The sequence below is a fragment of the Macrobrachium nipponense genome, chromosome 16 (genome assembly GCF_015104395.2).
Source record: "Macrobrachium nipponense isolate FS-2020 chromosome 16, ASM1510439v2, whole genome shotgun sequence".
Classification (NCBI taxonomy): Eukaryota; Metazoa; Arthropoda; class Malacostraca; order Decapoda; family Palaemonidae; genus Macrobrachium; species Macrobrachium nipponense.
In genome coordinates, this window is record NC_087209.1 from 703821 (window position 1) to 725693 (window position 21873).

General features: G+C 37.5%; 2 protein-coding genes across 4 annotated transcripts in view; both read left to right on the plus strand.

Moving 5' to 3' along the window:
• LOC135195496 (uncharacterized) overlaps positions 1-10550 on the plus strand; it is a 153838-nt gene extending 143288 nt beyond the window's left edge. For all 3 annotated transcript variants that reach the window (XM_064221713.1, XM_064221714.1, XM_064221716.1), the window contains 3 exons: positions 5045-5183; positions 6623-6780; positions 8396-10550. In XM_064221713.1, the coding sequence (XP_064077783.1) occupies positions 5045-5183; positions 6623-6780; positions 8396-8496 (398 nt within the window). In that variant the 3' untranslated portion in view covers positions 8497-10550. The remainder of the gene's footprint in view (positions 1-5044; positions 5184-6622; positions 6781-8395) is intronic.
• A 5168-nt stretch (positions 10551-15718) lies between these two features.
• On the plus strand, positions 15719-21873 carry LOC135195497 (electron transfer flavoprotein subunit alpha, mitochondrial-like). Its single transcript, XM_064221717.1, has 8 exons — positions 15719-15897; positions 17834-17980; positions 18223-18364; positions 19030-19193; positions 19312-19470; positions 20562-20699; positions 21158-21298; positions 21596-21873. The coding sequence occupies exons 1-8, from the start codon at positions 15859-15861 to the stop codon at positions 21659-21661; spliced, it is 996 nt and encodes a 331-aa protein (XP_064077787.1). The 5' UTR covers positions 15719-15858; the 3' UTR covers positions 21662-21873.

The following is a 21873-nucleotide window of genomic DNA, read 5'->3' on the forward strand; positions in this document are numbered from 1 at the left end:
AATTCACTGAAAGTCAGTGTCGCGCTCCTGTCGCGTGTGGGGGTCTTTGTTCCCACCGCGGTTGAGTACTGCCTCCTACACGAGGGCAAGGATCGGTCTGCCTCACGTTGGATGTTAAGGCTGGGACGTTGCATTGCGATGCTGACTGCTTCTGATATCAATAAACGATTGTAGTTGCCTTCCTTGTGTATTATTTTGGTGTTTGTGAGAAGTTCTTGTAATGATGGTTTTTTATTGTGGGTATCCACAAAGTGCTGATGAATGGCTCCTTGGTTTCTGTGGGCCTGCATGCGACGTTGAGTGTGGTGTGTGTCGTCGATATAGCATTTTTGGGGGGACTGACATTGCTCGTCAGCACAGACAAACTTGTATACTATATCAGATTTAACCTCTTTCTCCGTCGATGGGGCCGTACTATTTTTCATTACCAAGAGGCCGTAAGTTTGGTTTGCAGTAAATCCTTGCTGTTATTTTGTTATATGGCGCTAGGGGGTGTTGGTTCCTCTTCGCAGTATACCAAGGATGGCTTTCCTTTCATCTTCGTGGTGTTTGTTGTATGGTATCTGATGGTATATCACTATTTTCTTTGTCTTTGTCTTGTGTGTTGTTCCTCGGGTCGGATTATGGAAAGCCTCTAATCTCTTTTTGACAACTTGCTGGATCATGTCATCTGGATATCCGTTATTTGTGAGCAGCTGTTGAACTCTGTTGATCTCTTCGTTAGTCGCTTTCCACGTGGAACAGTGTGTTATGGCGCGTTTTATGTATGCATTTACCACAGTCGTTTATATGCATCAGGGCATTCTCCTCTAGCATTTAAGCATCTTCCAGCGTCTGTCTTTTTAGTGTATACGGTGGTATTGTATTTGTTGTTCTTTTGGGTCACAAGTACGTCCAAGAAAGGGAGCATCTTCTCATCACTTCTTTCTACCGTAAAATTTAATGTAGAATTTGCTTGGAGTTTATTTACTAATTCTTCTATGTCATTGTCGCCCTTTGTTGTGATAAAGATATCAATCAATATATCTCCCATAGATTCTGGGTTTTGGGTTGGTCTTCTTCAAATGTGACCTCTTCTGTGTGTGCCATGTATGCGTTTGCGAAAAAAAAGAACCCCGAGGGGGGAACCCATTGCCACGCCGTCCTTTTGTCGATATATTTCGCCCCACCCTATGTGAGAGGAATGGGGCTTCCTTTGTACATGCTTCCAGCATCTCCTTAAGATTTTTTCGGGGATCGGTAATGGTGGTTTCTCAGAGCGGTATATCTTGTCCATGATGATTTGTATTGTTTCATCCACTGGTACGTTAGTAAATAAACTTTCAACGTCCAGGGATGCTATGTCTTCGTCGGGTGCGGTGTCTTGCAGTAGGTCGATGAATTCCGTCGATGATTTTAGCGAGAACGTTGAGGGAATGTACGGCGTTATAATTTCATTCAATTTCTTAGCCACTTTATACATGGGAGATGTCATTTGGGATATAAATGGGCCGTAGCGGGTTTCCCTGTTTGTGAATCTTGACTGTGCCGTAGCAGTATCCGGGTGCAAAGTCTCCGATGATTTTGGAAAGCTTACTGTTCTCTGCTCTTTGTTCGCTTTTTCTGTTAGTCTCATCATTTTCTTTTTGAGGTCATTTGTTGGGTCTTTTTTAAGTGGCTGAAACTTATTATTATCACTTAGTATATTATCCATTTTGGTGTCGTATTCATCTCTATTCATTATGACGTACACTGCGGTTTTATCTCCTTTGCGTATTATTATGGTTTCGTTTTCTCTCAGTTCTTTTGCTGCTTTTTTTAACTGTGGACTGACTATGCGACTAAAGTAGTTACCACGTGTTCTATTGGCCTCACCCAGTAATTCAGCGATGCACTCTTGTTTAAGTTCGATTTTGCGTTCTTCTTTCAGTCGCAGTAGTTTATCGATTAATACTTCTGTATTAATCCTCTTGGATTCAGGGTGTGGTTTTCGTATGTAATGGCAGTTCAGGCCTAGATTTAGTAACTGCTTTTGGTGTTCACTCAACTCTATTCCTATTCTTATTTTATGTTTCACTATAGTCTTTTGTGAATACTTAAAACTAGGTATCTGGCAATTGTACTACCTTTCCGTCCTCATGACGTCACAAAACGCATGTAGGCTCATATTTGTATATTACGGGCTGCTCTGTGAGCAAGAGCCCGTGCTGGCACAAGGCCAGCTTAATCTTAAACAACAACAACATATTTGTATCAGTACGCTTGAAAACGTCAATACGTATAGGTGACGAAACAGCTGTCGCGTGTAAAAATACTGGAGTAATGGAAGAACCCCATTATGTGTCCATCAGTAACTGAACAATGAAGTAAAGAAAATAATTAGAAAATATGAAGCAATTCTAAAAAAAAGCTGGTTAACAGTGAGAAAGCCATTCTATTCAATGAATATATATATATATATATATATATATATATATATATATATATATATATATATATATATATATATATATATATATATATATATATATATATATATATATATATATATATATAGAGAGAGAGAGAGAGAGAGAGAGAGAGAGAGAGAGAGAGAGAGAGAGAGAGAGAGAGAGAGAGAGAGAGAGAGAGATTGGAACTTCTTAAGGAAATTTTGAAGTAACCGTGCTCCAAGAAAAATAGGTATAAAATATTTTTAATGCTCCAATCAAGACGAAAGTAATCGTGAACTTTGTAAAAATCTCCAAATACCATTTCCAAACACGAAAAAAAAAACAAAAAAACACCCTGGTATGATGCGATGTACTCGTCCAAAACAACGGGACAAACCTGTTCTCTCCCGTGATTAGATCTCTGGGTCCCACTAATGAGAAAACTGATTAATGGATGTGCCTCTCTGTAGCTCTGACTTCTGATGAGTAGGCTGAAATATCTGTTGACTTCAGGTTCACCTCCTTGATGAGGATTTCCATAAGAGATTATTAAAAAAAAAAAAAAAAAAAAAAAAAGTGGTTTCATGATGCTCTTCTATTATTTTCATTTTTTTTTTTAACTTATTAGCTTCTGTCAGTCATCTCTCAACTATTGGTTCTTTCTGTACGCCATGATTTAAATGAAATGTACGAACGGACCAAGTATATCTCTGAAGAATAATAAACTTCAAGCTTTCCCAAGGCGTTAAAAATCGCTGCTTGATATATTTAGCCACTAGATTGAATGAAATGATGGTATACTATGTGCACTAAAGTATATAAAATCTTCGGGGAAAATGTACGTTAAAAAAAAAATGAAGCCTATTAAAATACTGTTCAGATTTTCTAACTTCCGCCTAAAACAGGTAGGAATGTTGTTTTTGATTAGGTTACGAAATGTAATTGAAGAATGAAATGTCAAAAGTAGTAAAATTAGGAATTTTGGACGGTTATTATAACATAGCACCCAACCATGATTTCTGTGAAGGCTTCAAGTGTTCACATGGGTGACTCCCGTATGGGGGTAGTAGCTACAATCAGTGCACCTCATGTGGTGCACTGTAAGCATTACTTAAGTTTCTCTGCAGCGTGCCTTCGGCCCCTAGCTGCAACCCTTTCGTTCCTTTTACTGTACCTCCTTTCACATTCTTCCAACTTACTTTCCACCCTCTCCTAACAATTGATTCAAAGTGCAACTGCTTTGAGATTTTCCTCCTGTTACACCTTTCGAACCTGTTACTGTCAAATGTCGTTTCAGCGCAGAATGACCTCATAGGTCCCAGCGCTTGGCCTTGACTTGAATCCTATATTCGATTCCCATGGGCGATCGTTCGTGCAAAACGAAAAACTGATTTTACTGTTTCCTTGAATACTCTCTCTCTCTCTCTCTCTCTCTCTCTCTCTCTCTCTCTCTCTCTCTCTCTCTCTCTCTCTCTCTCTCGTATATAAAACGTGAGATATATCACAGGAAGGAAACTTACTTTGCCTCTGGGGAGACTCAACTCATCCAGTTTTAATTAAAACTTGACTGAGTTTAAATGTCTCGCGAAGTTAAGAGACCCATTTCAGTTAGAACTTCGTAGAATATCTTGTGCCCTCTACAGCTGCTGTTGTCATTTAAGTGAATATCGGAAGTTGGCCATTGAGAATTCTACTGATTTTCAAAGGTCGAAATGACTCATTTCGAAAACCGGCGTCTTTCTTTCTTGCATTCTTCAAGTCTTAAGCTGCAAACCCTTGTGGACAGAGCCAACAAGACTATAAAATTTTACCCAAGGGAGCTCCAAAGGGAAGTCAGCCAGCAGAGACAAACTATCGGAAAAGGTGATAGTTAATTAAATAAATCAATAAATATGAGAGAATACAATATAAAACCGATCGGTGGCAGCGAGTTCAATTCTCGGTCATTCCACTGAGGGGTCAGATATGTGTATTTCCGGTGATAGAAGTTCACTCTCGACGTGGTTCGGAAGTCACGTAAAACCGTTGGTCCCGTTATTAAATAACCACTGGTTGCGTGCAACGTAAAAACGCCATACAAACAAACAACATAAAACCGATACACGAGACATTCAGGATACGTCAGCTGAGAGTAGGAACGAATTGCTCCTTGCTTAAACCTATGGCGAAAAATATTTACCTCGTACTTAATATACGTCATCAAGGTACCAGAAAATAAGTCCGTGTGACTCGGCCTAGGCTTGGTCTAGGACTCTAGGTATATTAGGTCAGCCGACTTGTTTACCAAAATAGAGCGGTTCGCGCATGACGTCATGAGATCCCAAGGGTGTTGCCTTAGTTCCTTTATCGTTGCCAGTTTCCTTTTATGTTACCTTTTGTTTTAGTTGATAGGTAAGATGGATGAAAGAAGAATGAGGGCAGTTAGCTAGCTAATCATGGTAGGGAATAGTTTAGAAAGTTAAGTATTGAGAGTAATGTAAAGTGTGATTTAGTCACAATTTTATCTAGATAAAGGTCTAAAGGTACAATTTTTTCTTCAAATTAAAAACGGCACCAAAAATTTATCCAACAGTAGTGCTGTGACTCCATCTTTACAGTGACCTCTCGAGTGACTCTGTCCCTCTTCTTTCCAGTTGATTCGGGAGGCTGCCCCAGCCTGGAACTCCTGACGATGCAGAAGGGGCTGCTGATGGACCACGGATCTGCAACCGTCAACTGCAGAGGAAACATTTTATCCGATAACAGAGAGGCTCCCGCCATTGTCAAACTCAGGTGAGCACAACTGGCATTAGTTCCACTTCTTGCTGATGTATGGTGTATTATTATTATTACTATTACTAGCAATTTACCAATCCTTACTAAAAGCAAATTCATCTGCTGCTTCATATAAGTGTCTCACTAGTATTTTTTTTAACTATTATGTCATTGATGTTTACCCCATAACATTCTTTTCCAAACGATAAGTCATATGTATACAGAAATTATGTATGATAAATTCGTAAAGTAACTAAGTCTAAGGGCATAACCAGCCCCGTTTCACGGGCAGAACCAGCTCCTTTTCAAGGAATCCCTTCTCACCCCCACCCCCTTCGGAGGGGGTTGGAGGTAGGATGAAACCCCATTATAAACCATCATAGGGGTCCCCACTATAACCCTGCCAAGTTTCATGCCCATCGAACCAGCCGTTTGGCTGTGATCGAATGACAGACGGACAGACAGACATAACGCCCATTATAGTATAGTAAGATTATTATTAAACCAAACCCCTATTCATAGAAGACATGCCTACAGGGGACCACTGACTAGAAATTCAAGCTTCCAAAGAATATGGTGTTCATTTGAAAGCAGTTACAGAAGATAATAGGGAATTGCAGAAAGAAGAGATCAGATATTAGAAGAGATAAAATGATAAATTAATAGATAAGTAGTTGTATTTATAGATAAGTGATTAGAATATGATGTGTATTGTTTTAAGGCAGTAATGCATCACATCTTCGCTTGTACTTTAGAGGTTCTAATTGTAACCATTTATTTGCAGTTCGAGTACATTACCTTTCTTTCGTATTTTGCTTGGTTTGTTTACATTTATATTCATTCAGTCCTTGTGACTCACAGCTCGTTTAAACTAGGACCGGTTCTGGTTACTTGAGGGAAGGCCACTAGGACCTTAAGGTTCTGTCCGTATATTGTTTTAACATTCTCAGTAATAATATACTTTACAGAACACTTATATTATAAGAGGGCATTGGTTTGCTCAACTAGAATATATCATAGGTTAATAAAGATTATGAAAAAGTAATGACATTCTTTCGTTTGTGGAAAATGTAAGTTATGTTCACTGTATTTTGAATCAAGGTTTTTAGAAGCTTCAATGACAGTGAAATGGAAGGGGAATTTTTATGTGCACTTGTAAGAGAATATACAGCTTCAAGCATTTTGTAACGTTGATCAGGAGATTAGCTTTTATTTTTGAGTGTTCTCATTTTTATTTACACTGGGCTTCTCAAGGGTACCCAGTTAACGTCTCATTAGGCCTCGCAATAAAGAAAAAAAAAAGATATTACCTAGTTCCTTTAACCTCACTACCTCGTACCTCTCCGTATCTCTGTCCCTTTCCCATACAGAGAGAGAGAGAGAGAGAGAGAGAATGTCTAACCTGCCTTCTAACCACACTCACTCACTGACTACTCACTTTGTCTCCCCACCGCCAGTTGCCCTTACAACCACAACGCCATCTTCAAGGACGGAACAATGGAGTCGAACTGGTGGACGAAGCTCTCCTGCTACGAGTACGACCAACTCTGGCGGAGTTATCAGGAAGGAGGCGCTGAAGGGGAGCTCATCGATGTCGAAGAACTGCCTGAATGTGGTAAGAGGTGGAGGGGGGAATGAGGGTGGGGGGAATTGGGGATTGTTTACGCCTTTTGAAAAAGGGAAGACTGTAGAATTCGTTGAAGACAGGCGACCATTCCAAAGGCTGGCTTTAGAGGGATAGTTAGGATTGTCAGTGAGGCGAGTATCATGCATTTTGGTGATTTTCGGAGGTCAAATGAGGGAGGGGACGTGTCAGAATATGGGGAGGAAGTCTTTTAATCTTATTCTCCATAAACTAATGTATCTGTTATTTAACCAGAAAATAACGTAAAATTCTTCACTACTAAAGCAAGTTGCAAAAAATTCTATCAAAACATTTCTCAAATAAAGAAAATGCCGTTAAAGGTTAGAAATCTCTGATTATCTGTATATCCTTGATCTACAATGTTGTCGTTCAAATAAATTCAAATAAACAAATATAAAAATGAAGTACGCCGACATATTATAACATTAAAAATGAACGTTCGTCATTAATAACTTTTTCAGTCATTTGTGTTTTACAGTATTTTTCTGCCATGATTCGTACTTGTATTCAGTCCATTAATTCCCCTCTCCACAAACAAGCGACTGGTGAGAACCTTATTTCCATCACACGCGTTATCATTCATCTTTAACTTAAAGCTTTGATTTTTTCCCATATATGGTAAAGGTCACTCGTTTAATATGAAATGCGTTGAATCTGGTCTCTCCGGCATTTTACAACTTTTTCCCGAAAGTGTTTTGTTTTTATAGAGATATTATTCTTTACTTTCAGGGGCGTAACGAATCGTTCAAATCAATTTAGTTGAAAAACAGTGCTGTGTTTATCATAAAAGAATAAAGTACTTTATTTATTTAATAAAGAATAAGGTACTTTATTTATTCTACAATTATGACGAAGAGAGTTGATGAGTAGATTATATGCCATTCATACTTACAGTCAGTTGCTAAATATAGTCTGCTTCTTTATCATCAAGGATTAAAATATCTGATTGTATGTATTGCTGAGAGAGTTGACGAATAGATTATATACAATTCACTGTTAGCCCCGTAGGGGGGAATACTGCCGTCAGTGCACCTCGTACGGTGCACTGTAGGCATTACTTTAGGTTCTTTAAAGCGTGCCTTCGGCCCATAGCTGCAACCACTTTCGTTCCTTTTACTGTACCTCCTTTCATGATCTCTTCCATCTTATTTTTTACCCTTTCCTAATAATTACTTCATAGTACAACTGCTCTGAGATTTTCCTTCTGTTAAACCTTTCAAAACTTTTACTGTCAGTTTCCGTGTCAGCGCTGAATGACCTCATAGATCCCTGTGCTTGACCTCTGGTAGCGCCTCAGTGGCGTGGTTGGTATGGTCTATGCCTCCCACCTCGGTGGCCGCGAGTTTGATTCTCGGGCATTCCATTGAGCTGTCAGAAAAATTTATTTCTAGTGATAGAAGTTCACTATCGACGTGGTTCGGAAGTCACGTCAAGCCGTTGGTCACTTTGCCGAAGAACCACTGGTTCCATGAAACGTAAAAACACCATACAAACAAACAAACAATTGACCTCTGGTGTAAATTCTATATTCAGTTCACTTTTACAGTCAGCTGCCATTAAAACTGAACGCCTTTTTCTTTTCCAGACCGCAGCATAGGCGCCTCGAACAGCATCCAAAGCAGCAAGGTCCTCTTGGCGTCCCTCACGCTGCTGCTCTTCGTGGCCTGCCCGCTCCTGAACCACTGACCGAAAACCTCCGCTGTAGTTGTGCGTAGATAAGAGATGCCACCCTCCAGACTGTTTAGTGTGAGTGGATAGTGAAGGGTGGAGAGAAAGTAAGAATTGTAGGAGGTTCGGAAGTCTTCTGTATCTCTGCCTGTTAAATTCGTAATGCCCTGAAAGTGAGCAACTTGTGACCAAAGAAAAAGATGGCTCCGTATCGAGTTGGCGTCAGAAATTCACTCAATACAGTAGTGTATCAAAGTGCTTCAGAAGTTCTTGATAATGTAGCAGGTCGGTGTCCTAAGACCCAACATAATTCTGTAAAAGTTAGCGTTTAAAAGTTCACCTTCTATATCAGGTTGATGCCAAAAGACCTTATCAAGTCCACGTCAGAATCCCACTTTCTTACTGTACAGGTGGTTCACCTTTTTACTGTACAGCTTGGTGTCAATGACTCACATTAATGTTATATCAGGTCACCGTTTCAATTTTCCATAATTATCACACCAGTGTCAAAAGACTCGCCTTAATAATGTATGTAGCCAGTAACGAAGGTTTAATTTAATCACCATTGCGGGTCAGCATCAGAAGTTAGCAATAATGCTGTAACAGGTCGACATTAGAGGTTCCCTTTTAACTCTGCATTAGGTCAACATCAGTTTCACCTTAATATATCAGGTCAGCGCCACAGAGACTAACCTTTTCACTGCATCGGGTTAGTGTGAGTGGGTCTTCTACTGTACCAGATCAGCATCAGTGGTTCACCTTCATATTGTACCAGAAGATTGATTTTTATTTCTGGAACTGCAGCAGCCAAAGTTGCCATTGCTCTCGTAGAAAATGTATACTGTTTTAGTAAGCATTAAACAGAGAGGTGAAGTGTTATCTCTCTTCGGCATTTTATTGTACAACCAGTGAATATTTTCTGAAAGAAGATGGTAAGATGTTATGATATAAGACTATGAATGGAATATTGAAGAAGTACAGATGTAACTGCATTCTCAAATAAATGGAAGTGCCAAGCCAAATTGAGTGAACTTTCTAAAAAAGAAGACTTAGTTTTCTCTCTGATTTCTTATCACTGTAATTTTATTTTAAGGCATACGTCCCCCAAAATATTGTGTGTGCTATGAACTACACTTGGTTTGGCTCATGTTTAGTCCCTCTGTACCTAGTAAATTTGTACGTTCCCAAAACTGTTTATTAGGCTGTGGACCACATTTGGTTTAGCTTTCTGTACCTACCAATAATTCCATGTTCTTGACAAAAACCTTCATATCTTCCATTGATTTTTTGAAGAGCTCAGAGGCCATGTAGGGTAAGGTACAGTTCTTTCAGATATACATAATGCATTGTCACTGAATATTTATTTCAAATATAATGCATTGTCAGTGAATATGTAGAGATCACAAAGAACCAAGTATTTTTTTATGTTTTACATTGTGTTGCCATATAGCTGGGGATTTTATCCATGTGTGATTGTATCTTTTAATTTCGAAATAATGTATAGTCTGTAAGAGACAAAAACAAAATAGAAAAAAAAGTGCTATAATTCTTTCGTTTCATATCTGGTGTGGTCAGTCACAAGTACAATAAGTCATTAACTATAAGTGGCCTCAGATTTTTCTTTTATGCCTGTCTTATATCATCATTTTCTTCTTTCTCTCTCGTTCTCTTTTACACATTCAGTGCTGTTCTGGCCTTGGTTCCTTTTTATATCAAAAGCTTGTTTTTATTTCAATCGTATGTTTGTAAAAGCAGAACAGCCATTTTGTAAATACCTCCTCGAATGACCAGTGCATTTTAATTTTGTTTATGTATGACTGTTAGTTTATAATCATATGTGTGTGAGTGTTTGTGTCCAACTGGATCAGTTTTCTGTAGATAACAGGCATCACGACTCTTGTGCTGAAATAATAGGCATAATAATATATGTATCGTTTAGCCTAAATACTGTAGTAATTATGACGTAATTTTATCACAAATGCATTTAAAAGCAAATGTAATGATGCTTTCCACTCGTACTGAATTTTTGTATATTGACTCTTGTAAGATGTTTCAATAAAGTAATGACTTCACCATCTTTTCACTCTCTATGGCTGGCTGTCTGTACAGAGTTCGTTGTGATGTCGAACATTTGTTAAAGTATTGATTCTCGAGCTGACTTCGTTTAAGTTTGGGGATTTGGTAAGGTTACTGTATTTCATTCGAGGCTTGTGTTGATTTACTGAAACATATGATAATCCAGTTTCAGAAGGCTGGTGGGAAATAGGCACAATTTGAACAAAAAAGCTTACATAACTTATTAATATTTCAAGTGAATCACTACCCAAACAGTTGTAGAAAGCTTCAGTCATGTAGCACTAGCCAATGGTGAAGTAAACCATTTTGGATTCAAATATTTGCCGCATTATTTTGGGGTTCAGGAACAATTTCCTCATCCATGTTAACTGGCTCTGGGGCCAGGAAAATGCAGTCTAATCTTTCTGTAGGATTTATTGGCCACGCATGAGAATTGCCACTTCACACTTGGTTTAGACTGAGGGAGTTCGGAGTAGTAACAAAGACCGTTGATATTTCGCGAACAAAGCTTTAGTTCACCAAGGGAACACCTTACATCAGTGACAGACACTGCCCATATTCACACCAACACACTGACAAGACAACGACGAGCTCATCCTATGTCCTAAACTCGTGTCGATGGCAACCCCCCATCTCGTCAAGTCATAACCTTTCTGTAGAGTCCTTTGTTTCTGTGAAAAGGCTCGTGTAGGTTGAAAATATCCGTGCTCTAAGAAACTGGAAACATCTCTAAAGGCCCCCATACACTGAACGATTGTCGTTATCGATCCCCACACACACTAATCATACATCATGGACGATCTCCGCACCGATTTCAGTCTGAACAAAGATTTTGTCTCAGGAAGACATGGCATCATCTTCAGAAGAGACGCGCGCGATAGCGTTATATCGGCAGTCACAGGGTCGTTTCTAGTTCATTAGGCGCCCCAGGCAAGAACTCGTTATGGCGCCCCCTTCCCTCCAGGCTGGAAATAATAACATAAACAATTTCGAACACAACTAGCATCTCAAGTTCCACAACAAAACAACATAATTTATTGATAAATCATCTTCACGTATATGTATACACAACAAGGAAAAGTATAGACTCAAAAGTATACAAACTATTTTTGTAAATTTTAATAGAATAACACCATTATACATTTTTATTGCAAATCCTACCTAAGATAAATTGAAAAAGGTAATCTTGCCAATCTAAAAACATAGAACTCAATGCATATATGTTGAGGGCTATGCTAAAACTATTATATACAAGTTTTCTTCACTGATTTTTCATATTTAAAACCTGACTCTTCTTGACTTTCTTGCAGCAAAATCATCTATAGTGTCATCATACGAAATCTGTTTGGACATTTCTCTATTAATACTAATTATTGCCAGCCCATTTAGGCGCTCCTGTGACATAGAAGACCTTAAATATGTTTTAATGAGCTTAAGTTTAGAGAAGCTTCTCTCTGCAGATGCCACAGTCACAGGTGTAGTGACAGCAATTCTTAATGCCACCCACATGTTTGGATAGAACTCTTTCAGGCCTTTCTCCTCCAGAAAAACCACAAGGTCTAATGTTGTCATATTTTGTTTTGGCCATTGTTTTGGAAATGACTGCATCTCTACAATCAGTTCATCATAATTTAAATCAGAATGATCCCCAGATGTGAGTGTATTACACAAATCTTTTGCCTGCTTTTCTAGCTCACTAGATGTCAGGTCAGAGAAGTTTATGAGCACACTGAATTTCTTTGCAACATCACTCATCATTCCAGTTCTCTCTCTGAGATTCAATGGCCATATCCACAACTACATTGAAAAATGAAAACTCCATTTTTTTCAAGGCATCGGTAATAGGTTCATCAGGGGCCTCATAGGAAAACTGCCTTTTAGTAGTTCTACCTATCCAGTGTTGCCAACTTTTCCGAAACATTAAACACCGTTGCATCAAGTATTAACACTTCCATTATTCATTTATTTTCGCGTTTACACTTGTATTTATTTAATTGAATTATTCACGTAAAAATAATACTTCTCTCATTTATTTCTATATTAATTTTGGATGGCAATTTGGCGCCCCCCAAGCAAATGGCGCCCCCGGCGACCGCCTGTGTCGCCTGTGCCTAGAAACGGCCCTGTCGGCAGACAAACCCATACATTGAACGATCTGTGTATGACAGACTTAAGTCGCAAGCCAGTAACCTTGTGACTCGTGACAGACTCCCGCTGAGATCGTTCAGACACGAAGCTCCGCCCACTTTTGTATTTAGATAAGCCCATACACAGTGTTTTTGCGAACGATACAGACAGTCGTTCAGTGTATGGGGGCCTTTACGAAGAAGGGCTAAGCAAAAGCTGGTCTTGTTTTTTGAGAGAAATCGGGTGCCTATGACTATATGACTACGAGAGTGATTGAAATTGGTATTTGGACTTCAGTGCCCACATTTGCAAAGATGCTCGCAATAAGTTTCGTTACTTTTTGTTTTATTATTATTATTTTTATCACTCCAAATCAGCACTGCCTACATTTTTATTACAAGTGAAGCTTATTAACGGTTAAGTATCTCGGGTTATTTCTCATAAATGTCAGTAAATTAGGGTATGACTATGAGTACCAACATGAATAGATAGGTCTGTTGTTATCTTTATGGCCAATTTTGAAACATTCTGAAAAGATTAGTGTTTTGCTTAATTCAATCCAGAAGAACCATTAAAATTGGCCAAATGAAATACATTTCGACAACTAGGACCCCCCCCCCCACAAATATATATATATATATATATATATATATATATATATATATATATATATAGATATATATATATATAATATATATATATATGAACAAACAGGGCAATGTAATCTATCAAGGTGTAACTATGAAATGGTTTAACCATACAAACAATTAAGCCATGTTCCACAGGGGAACAGGCTTTTTCGGACCTTGGCTGATTCGGACCATGTACTGGCTCATTCGGACCTTTATCCAGGCTTATTCGGACCTTTATCCAGGCTTATTCGACCTATAGGCCGGCCTTTTTATTTTTCTATGCAGTTTTACCTCCTGAACAAGAATTTTAAGTAATATTTATTCGGACGACTGTAATTAACCCCCAGGGGCTCGTACTAAACACGGCGGAATACATTTGACGCCACAATTCCTGGTGGCTTTCGCATTCGCGGGGACGAACGATACGGAATGCTTATATAGAAATACCCATTGCTATGATATAAAATGATTAGTATGGGTCCGAATCAGCCAAGATTAAGGTCCGAATCAGCCAAGGTCCGAATAAGCCTGCATCCGTTCCACAGTCTGTAACATAAGTTGTGTTCTGCGCTCTAGTATTGGCTATCTCGGAACATTGGTTCGTAAAGAGGAGGTGAGGATCAGAACTAAGATTTCAAGGAATTGGACAACTAAGTGAGAAAGTCCCAGCGAGGAAAGCACTGAAAGTGACGCACCGAAGAGCATTCGATGTTGTCCAACAATAGCCAGAACCTCCACAATAGACCTAAACTGGCTGTTCCCCAAATAACCACAATAAGTTTAAAGCTTTCACCCAGTTGCTAAGTGTACGAATATAAGAGTATCATAAAAATCAATGACGTTCCATTTTCGACATCAGATTCTTGGTACAGCGTTAATTGATAATGTGTTACTGTGCAATTTTGTACATAGAAGGGTTGCAGTTTTAACCTATTCATGATGAATATCCCCACGAACATTATTGGTAGCTTTTAGACATTTTATTAGAATATTTTAAATTTTGTTTAAATAAAGACCTTTCCTTAGTTGAAAAGACGTAATTTTATTTTTTTTAAATCTAATGACTAAGGTTAATGAAAAATTTTCTGAAATATCAACGTATATTTTGCGTACACGTTTTACAATCATAAAATTATAATTATTCACGACTGGATTGTTTTGGAGAATATTAGCAGAACTGAAATAACTAGACGATGTGGTCATAGCATTATGACGACGATTTTTATAATTTATATAGTTTACCAAAGCTACAAGTTACGTTTTCTTTCACTATTTTGTTAGTAGATTATAGAAAACTAATTTTTTTATTATGTTAAACGTTATCAATTTCTTAATTTCCTCATGTAGTTCTTAGGTCAGTGGCCATAAAAGTTTTTGAATTACAATACACCAAAAGATATATAAAATAAGGACAAATATATATAGAAGTGTCTCTCTCTCTCTCTCTCTCTCTCTCTCTCTCTCTCTCTCTCTCTCTCTCTCTCTCTCTCTCTCTCTCTCTCCCGAGATAATAGAAATTAATTTATGAGATGGGAATTGGGCAAGCTTTTGTAAAATCATAAATGACCTCTATCGATAAAAGTATTTGTGACTTTCAACAAAAAGTGTGTGTCTCATTTTTTTTTCTTTTTAGCTAATCGCTAAATATTTCTGCTCGATTTTAGCCTCTTTGTGAAATGAATTTGTAAAGACGTTTTGGACGACGGTCATCATTATGTAACTTTAATATTCGAAACGGGCATGGAAATAATACACGTCATTATTGTGTAAGCTTGTTATTTTTACACACACACACACACACACACACACTCACACGATAGCCGCGAAATATCCCCAGAATATAGAGAGCTAAGCTTAAAATGTTATGTAACATTAATTTTATTTGAAATGTATATATTAATTTGTCATAGTAAATATAAACGTCCAAATATAAGTCTGAATTTCCAAAATCGTTACTTGTTTCAATCTTTATGTAATTTTTTCATGTTAAGTGTTATCTAATTTGTTTGAGGTTATATAGAGAAGATACCAATTTGACATAAGCAAACCAATAGCTACATTAAATATTCTCACCAGTGACTAACTACGCTTTTATAATTTCACTCCAAATTATATTGATATATTTTGTTCTTACCTTTAAAAAAAAAGTAACAGAGGTAACAGATTTGCCGCAGCCTATGAAAATGAAGTTGCCACAGATGTCGCGGCAAAACTTTCGCAGGTATAAGGCTGATCATAATGTTATAATTTCTTTGTATATGTTATGAGTCTTTGTTCCTACTAAAAAAAAAAAAGGGTAATAGAAGTAGTGTATTTGTCACAGTCTATGGAAATAAAGTTGCAACTGAAGTCATGGAAGAAGAAGAAGAAAAAATATAAAAGAAGAAGAAGAAGAAGTCTGTTTTCGTCCTGTCGCCAAGAGCCCGACGTAAGAAGTTACCTAAACGTAAAACGGGTCACTGTTGTTATCTAAACAGCTCGGGGTACGAAAGACGTCCTGTACTGCGCAAAATTCCCGTAGTTTTCATCGCTAAAAGCCTTTAAAATGTTCGCAGTCGCCAAAAATTCCGTTCGCTTTTGCCAGGTTAGTTTACATTTATTGCAAAACTGTTTTAATGAATGATTTCCTTAGGCCTAAATGTATCGAATTTACCGGTGAGTTGCCTGGGCCTAACTGCGGCCTAAGCTTGAGCTGAGAGTTACGTAGGCCTACTCTGCTACTCTTTAGGTCACATACGGTCAAATAAATATATAGATCTACCATTATTAGCCCAAAATAGGCCTATTTAAAGGAGACTTTTCTTGAGAATTTGCGTATCCTACCCTTGCTTAGGTTAGACGATCTTGAGATAGCCTACCTACCAATTTTTCGAAAACCAACGAATTCCTTCTGTAGGGGGTCATAGCCGTCTGTGGACCTCATGCGGTGCACTGTAGGCATTAAATTAAGGTTCTTTGCAGCGTGCCTTCGGCCCCTAACAGCAACCACTTTCGTTTTTTTTTACTGTGCCTCCTTTCATACTCTCTTCCATCTTACTTTCCACCCTCTCCTAACACTTGATTCATAGTGCAACTGCTTTGAGGTTTTCCTTCTGTTACACCTTTCTAACCTTTTATTGTCAGTTTCCATTTCAGCATTTAATGACCTCATTGGCCCCAGTGCTTGGCCTTTGGCCTAAATTCTATAGTTTCAACCCAATTCAACTTATGACTAGGATAATTCTTTTATTTCTGATATCAAGTAAACACTTCCCTTATAGCTAGTAGTAGTAGTTTAATCTACCTAGGGTAAAAAACCGCATGGTACAGGGGTGGACCATGAACGATCAATGTGTACAACCCCAAGAAAAGTACATTATAACGCGTCCTGACACCGGAGTAGAGGTCTTTAGCTCCGTTTCTCACCAACAACAAGTCGCATCTGATGCCCATCTCCGATGTCAGGACGCATTACTAGGTATAATGTACTTTTTTTGGGGTTGTACACATTGATCGTACATGGTCTACTCTGTACCATGCAGTTTTTTTACCCTACATGCTTAGCTAGCTAGTTATCAGGGTGCATCCTAGGTTGGTTAAGTGCGTTTTTAATGATGCATTCTGTCGTACTCGGTTATAAGAACCTTTTTGAATATTTATTGGTGGTCCTAAGGCATTGCCATCATTTTATCTCCCTGGTAAGTATATACACCAATAGGCTCGCCAACTCATGTAGGCATTACAGAAGGTCAGGTAAGCCAGCTCTGTTATGTAAGATGTGGCTCCCTACTTTAGGTTAGGTTAGGTTGTACCCTGTAAGTTTTGCTGTTTTTCACATTAGAATGTTATAACAATTCTGTTTTAATTGGGTTGTGGGAGTCACTGCAAATTGGGGACATTTTTTTTTTATTGTAGAAAAACTAAATAGGTAGTACAGCATAATATAACTTTCCCATAACTTAAATTCAACCAGGTTACTGTACCTTGACCTGGACAACGGTTTCGTTCTCAGTATTCTATCAAATTTTTCTGTATTTTCTCCCATATCTGAGAGCCTGTGCCTTCTGAATTACTGTCGGCTACCAGTATCACGATAAGCTAACTATCCATTGCTGATGATAGAGATATGTATAACTTAGAAGAAAAGCTGTTTAAAGTGATATTAACAATACTGCAAGAATTTACCTAATAGGTTAGGCTACTGTTGCTGTAAACTTAGTTTAACAGAGAACAAGGTCTTACCCTCCTCTGATATCAATCGGATGAGGTTTGAGCCACGGTTGACTTACCTTCTGAAAGCATAGTATAACATATGAGTATGTAGGACACATCAGTGAGGGAAAAATGATTTTTCTTCATTATGATAATAACCGCTAATTCTGCCGAACTTCATAGTAATCTCAAGTAAAATAAGATGTGTATATTTATGGATGAAAAGAAGAGCTTAAATTTAGAGTTTTCATTCTCATACCTCAGTTTGTAAAGAATCTGAGATGGGTATTAGATATGGACTGACTTACTTATCTGATGATTTATTCCAGGCTGCTGCTCGACGCCTTCAGTCAACTTTGGTTATAGCCGAGCATGACAATAATGCTCTGTCTCCTATTACCCTCAGTGCAATTACAGCTGCAAAGAAACTAGGTGGTGAAGTGTCATGCTTGGTGGCTGGTAGCAATTGTGCAAATGTAAGTACTACTGAATTTAGATTAACAGTTTTTATGGGTAACCTGATTTATGAAACCAAGCTTTTTATAGATATAGTTCATATGTTGATTACATGGTTGGGAGTATCAAGAGGTGATATAGAGTTCCTTACAGTGCTAGGTATTTTGTGAAATGGTAGAAAGCTCAGAATGAATTTTACTCACCATTATTAATTGTAGAATTGTGATTCAAAACATTCTGATCATTTTGTTTTAAACTGCAGGTGGTAGGTGAAGTTTCAAAAGTTGCTGGAGTTAGCAAAGTTCTTGTTGCCGAGTCAGATGCTTTCATCGGTTTTCTCCCTGAGCGACTAGCTCCATTGGTACTTGCTACTCAAAAGCAATTCAGCTACACACACATTGTGGGTAGGTACATTTTTGCATTATGGTTCTTTATCTTAGGTTCTTTTTTCTTTATGATAAGTTAGTGATTTGGGATTGGTTATACAGTACTTGAGTGTATTGTCAGTGATTTTCACTTGTATTTCCCTGTAATATGTTGTCTTGATATCTTTTGATTGTGTTGGATGTATATTCCATCATTTAGCTCTGGTGCAAGGAATAACCAGTCATGAATAGTTGTTCCTGGTGGAAACAAGGGAGAAGTATGTCTACTTGAAATGTCCAGTAAGAGATATGATCTCTTACGTGTAATAATAATAATAGATTTTTAAAGTAATTAGTATATATTTTATTTTTGCAAACCAGAGCCTTTTAAAATGTAAGCCCAGCTCAACCACTCCACTTTGTTTGTGCAGCCAAAGGAAAAAAGTGAATGATGATGGAAGACAAGTGAAGGATATTCCCCCACTCTCACCACATAGTAACTACTAGTTAACAACCTTATTACCAAGCTCAGCAACTGTTCCAGCATGAGCTGAGAAATACTCTTATATAAAAGGCTATGGTTTGCGTATCTAGGAAAAATACAACTAGCTTAAAAGAATTTATTTTATCTTTGCCAAAAGTTTGTTTGTTTTTTTCCCAATTTTGGATTTACAATTTTTAAACAAGCTTGATTATTCTTTCAGCTGGTGCATCTGCAACAGGGAAAAATGTACTGCCCAGAGTTGCTGCGAAGTTAGACGTTGCTCCAATCAGTGATGTTATTGAAATTAAAGATGCAGATACCTTTGTTCGCTCAGTTTACGCTGGCAATGCTATCCTTACATTGAAGAGTAAGGATGCCGTGAAGGTAATAGGACTAAACTTTAATGTGTAACGTTCTTTATATTCAGAGATATTTAGTATTTTTTCAATGAGACGTTTGTGTCATTGCACATGACCAGAATTTTGTCTTTCTACTTGGGCAGGTAATAACAGTCCGTGGCACCAGCTTTGAGGCAGCTGCAGCAGAAGGTGGCAGTGCCTCAAGCGCCGCTGTAGCTGCTGGTGACATTCCCCTCGATGTCTCAAGCTTCATTGGTCAGGAATTATCAAAGTCAGACCGCCCTGAGTTGACTGCTGCAAAGGTCAGTATTAAATACACTTTCCTGATACAGTACATAGTGGTCCAGCTACACCAAACAATGGTGGGTGTTGTTTCATTTATTTTTTTAAAAATAATACTCCTGTCTCTCATGGTATGGTAGGCCTTGATAAATAAAAGCTTTAATTCCATAGCTATTTTTGTGTGTTTGAAGATACAAGTCATATTCCTACTGTAACTAATACATTGCCAGTCAGAGCAAGGACCACTCCTTCAGTAAGATGGAGAATATTGACACTTCATTGACTAAATCGCTAATATAATACTACTGTATTGATAATCTCTATAGTTGTCTCTGAATTACTACTTACCTGTCCTGCCCTGTTAGATTGTTTGTAATTTTTGTTCAATCTTGGAAACCTTTTTATTCAAGAATTTCATACTCCATTCAGCTTGAGTTTAATAGTCACGTCATAATAACGAAATGAACTGGATATGCTTGTTAATTACAGTGACTTAGAACGTTAAAAGTGTATTGTTTGACTGTAGTGTTTGGGTGATTGTATATAAAATTAATTTGTAGTCTTCAACCACAGTACTTCAGGTGCAGTACACTTGACTTGGACTGAGGCTGAGTTTGAAGAAAGTAAGGAAGAGTTTGTATCTTTCGAGGGAAATGAAGTGATTAAAAGTTTTTCAAATGAAACTTTGAAGGCTAGAGAGGGTTTGTGGGTCTTGCACAGTGTTTCTATGCTTTCCTTAACCTTTATAAAGTAATCTTTTGTTATGTATTTATTATTTTGGAGCAAGTCTGAATTATGTAAGTGCAATTCTGATTTATATGAAAGCTTTACTTTTTGTTGTTACAGTTCTTCCTGTTCTTAATGAAAAAAAAATATAGTACGTATATTTATTTGCATATTAAAGTAAAGGATGCAGAAAGCTCAATTAATCAAGAATTCAGTGATTTCCCCATAATACATTGTGATTATGTTCAGACTTATAATCATTGACCCAGTTTTTAATTTTTGGACCAGCAGTTAGAAATGGAAATTATTTCCCGATAAAAGAGGTTATAATTTTTGTCTGTCCATGTTTGTTTTCTCATCCCAACTGCAAAATTCTCTCCTATAGAGTGTTGTGAGTGGAGGCAGAGGAATGAAGAGTGGAGATAACTTCCAGCTCTTGTATACACTGGCTGACAAACTCAATGCAGCTGTTGGAGCTTCCCGTGCTGCTGTAGATGCTGGATTTGTCCCAAATGACATGCAGGTACAGTAATATGGTCTTTAGTTAACAAAGAGTTTTGAGGTTTTATAATTTTTTTCAAGATTGTCATTATTGGCTTGTTATGCAGTAGTACAGAAATTAATTTCTGTTTAAGATTAAATATATTATTGCATAATTTTGTATTAGAATATTCACAGTTGAATATAAATAGTGATTTTGAGAAGTGTATATATTTCATCATTATTAATTTTTGGTAGGATTTTTCTGGCTTATGTTTATAAACCAATGTCTAGTATCAGTCAGTTCTGTTGCCGAATTGGTCTTCGTTGGAAATAGTTAGGCAGTAGATTTCACCTTCATGGAATGATTGATTTAAATTTGTGGGGTAAAGTTTTAGGAAGTGAATGTGAGGTTTTATGAGAAATATTTATAGTCGTTAGTGTAATTATAGCTTTTTTTGTTTTTCTTGTTCCACATATAGAATTGTCCAAATATTTCAGGTTGGGCAGACTGGAAAGATCGTGGCTCCAGAGCTGTATATCGCTGTTGGAATTAGTGGAGCAATTCAACATTTAGCTGGAATGAAGGACTCCAAGACCATTGTAGCCATTAATAAGGATCCAGAAGCACCAATTTTCCAGGTGAGTTATGAAAAATATTGCCAGCTTCATTTTCATCGTGTCAGATATAGAATGTTAGTAAATGTATATGAATTCAGTTTCCTTTGAATAAAGAGTGCTAGTGCATTGAGACCAAGTGCTCTTGTGTATTAAATTTAGACAGTTTCAATACAATTTTGTCTCGGTGGTTCTTGAACTCCAGGTTGAGAATCCCTGTTCTAGAGGAAGGAAACAATTACAGTAACTATTACAAAATTGTGTTACTTTTCAAATACAACATCTCACTAAAGTAACAGTAATTTTATATTGTTTTTACAGGTTGCAGATTTTGGACTTGTGGCAGACCTCTTCAAAGCCATACCAGAGATGAATGATAAGCTCTAAAGTTGTAGGGTTTTCCTTCACTTCATGCCATACAATGCAATCATTCTTATGGATGTAGTTTAAGAGTTTGTAAAAAACCACTAGATTTCTTTTAATATTGTGCATTATGGAAAATAAATATAGTATTTAAAAATTTTGGCCATGGCCTCAGATATTTAGAATATTATTTTCTATTTTAGTGTTTATAGTCGTTTAATAAAACTGGGATTCTT

What these genes read in the sequence shown, in the direction of transcription:
- LOC135195497 (XM_064221717.1), top strand. Translation starts at nt 15,859, where the DNA reads ATGTTCGCAGTCGCCAAAAATTCCGTTCGCTTTTGCCAG. An exon ending in CTGGTAGCAATTGTGCAAAT is followed by an intron (nt 17,981 to 18,222) that starts GTAAGTACTACT and finishes TTTAAACTGCAG; the next exon opens with GTGGTAGGTGAAGTTTCAAA. An exon ending in CTGAGTTGACTGCTGCAAAG is followed by an intron (nt 19,471 to 20,561) that starts GTCAGTATTAAA and finishes TCTCTCCTATAG; the next exon opens with AGTGTTGTGAGTGGAGGCAG.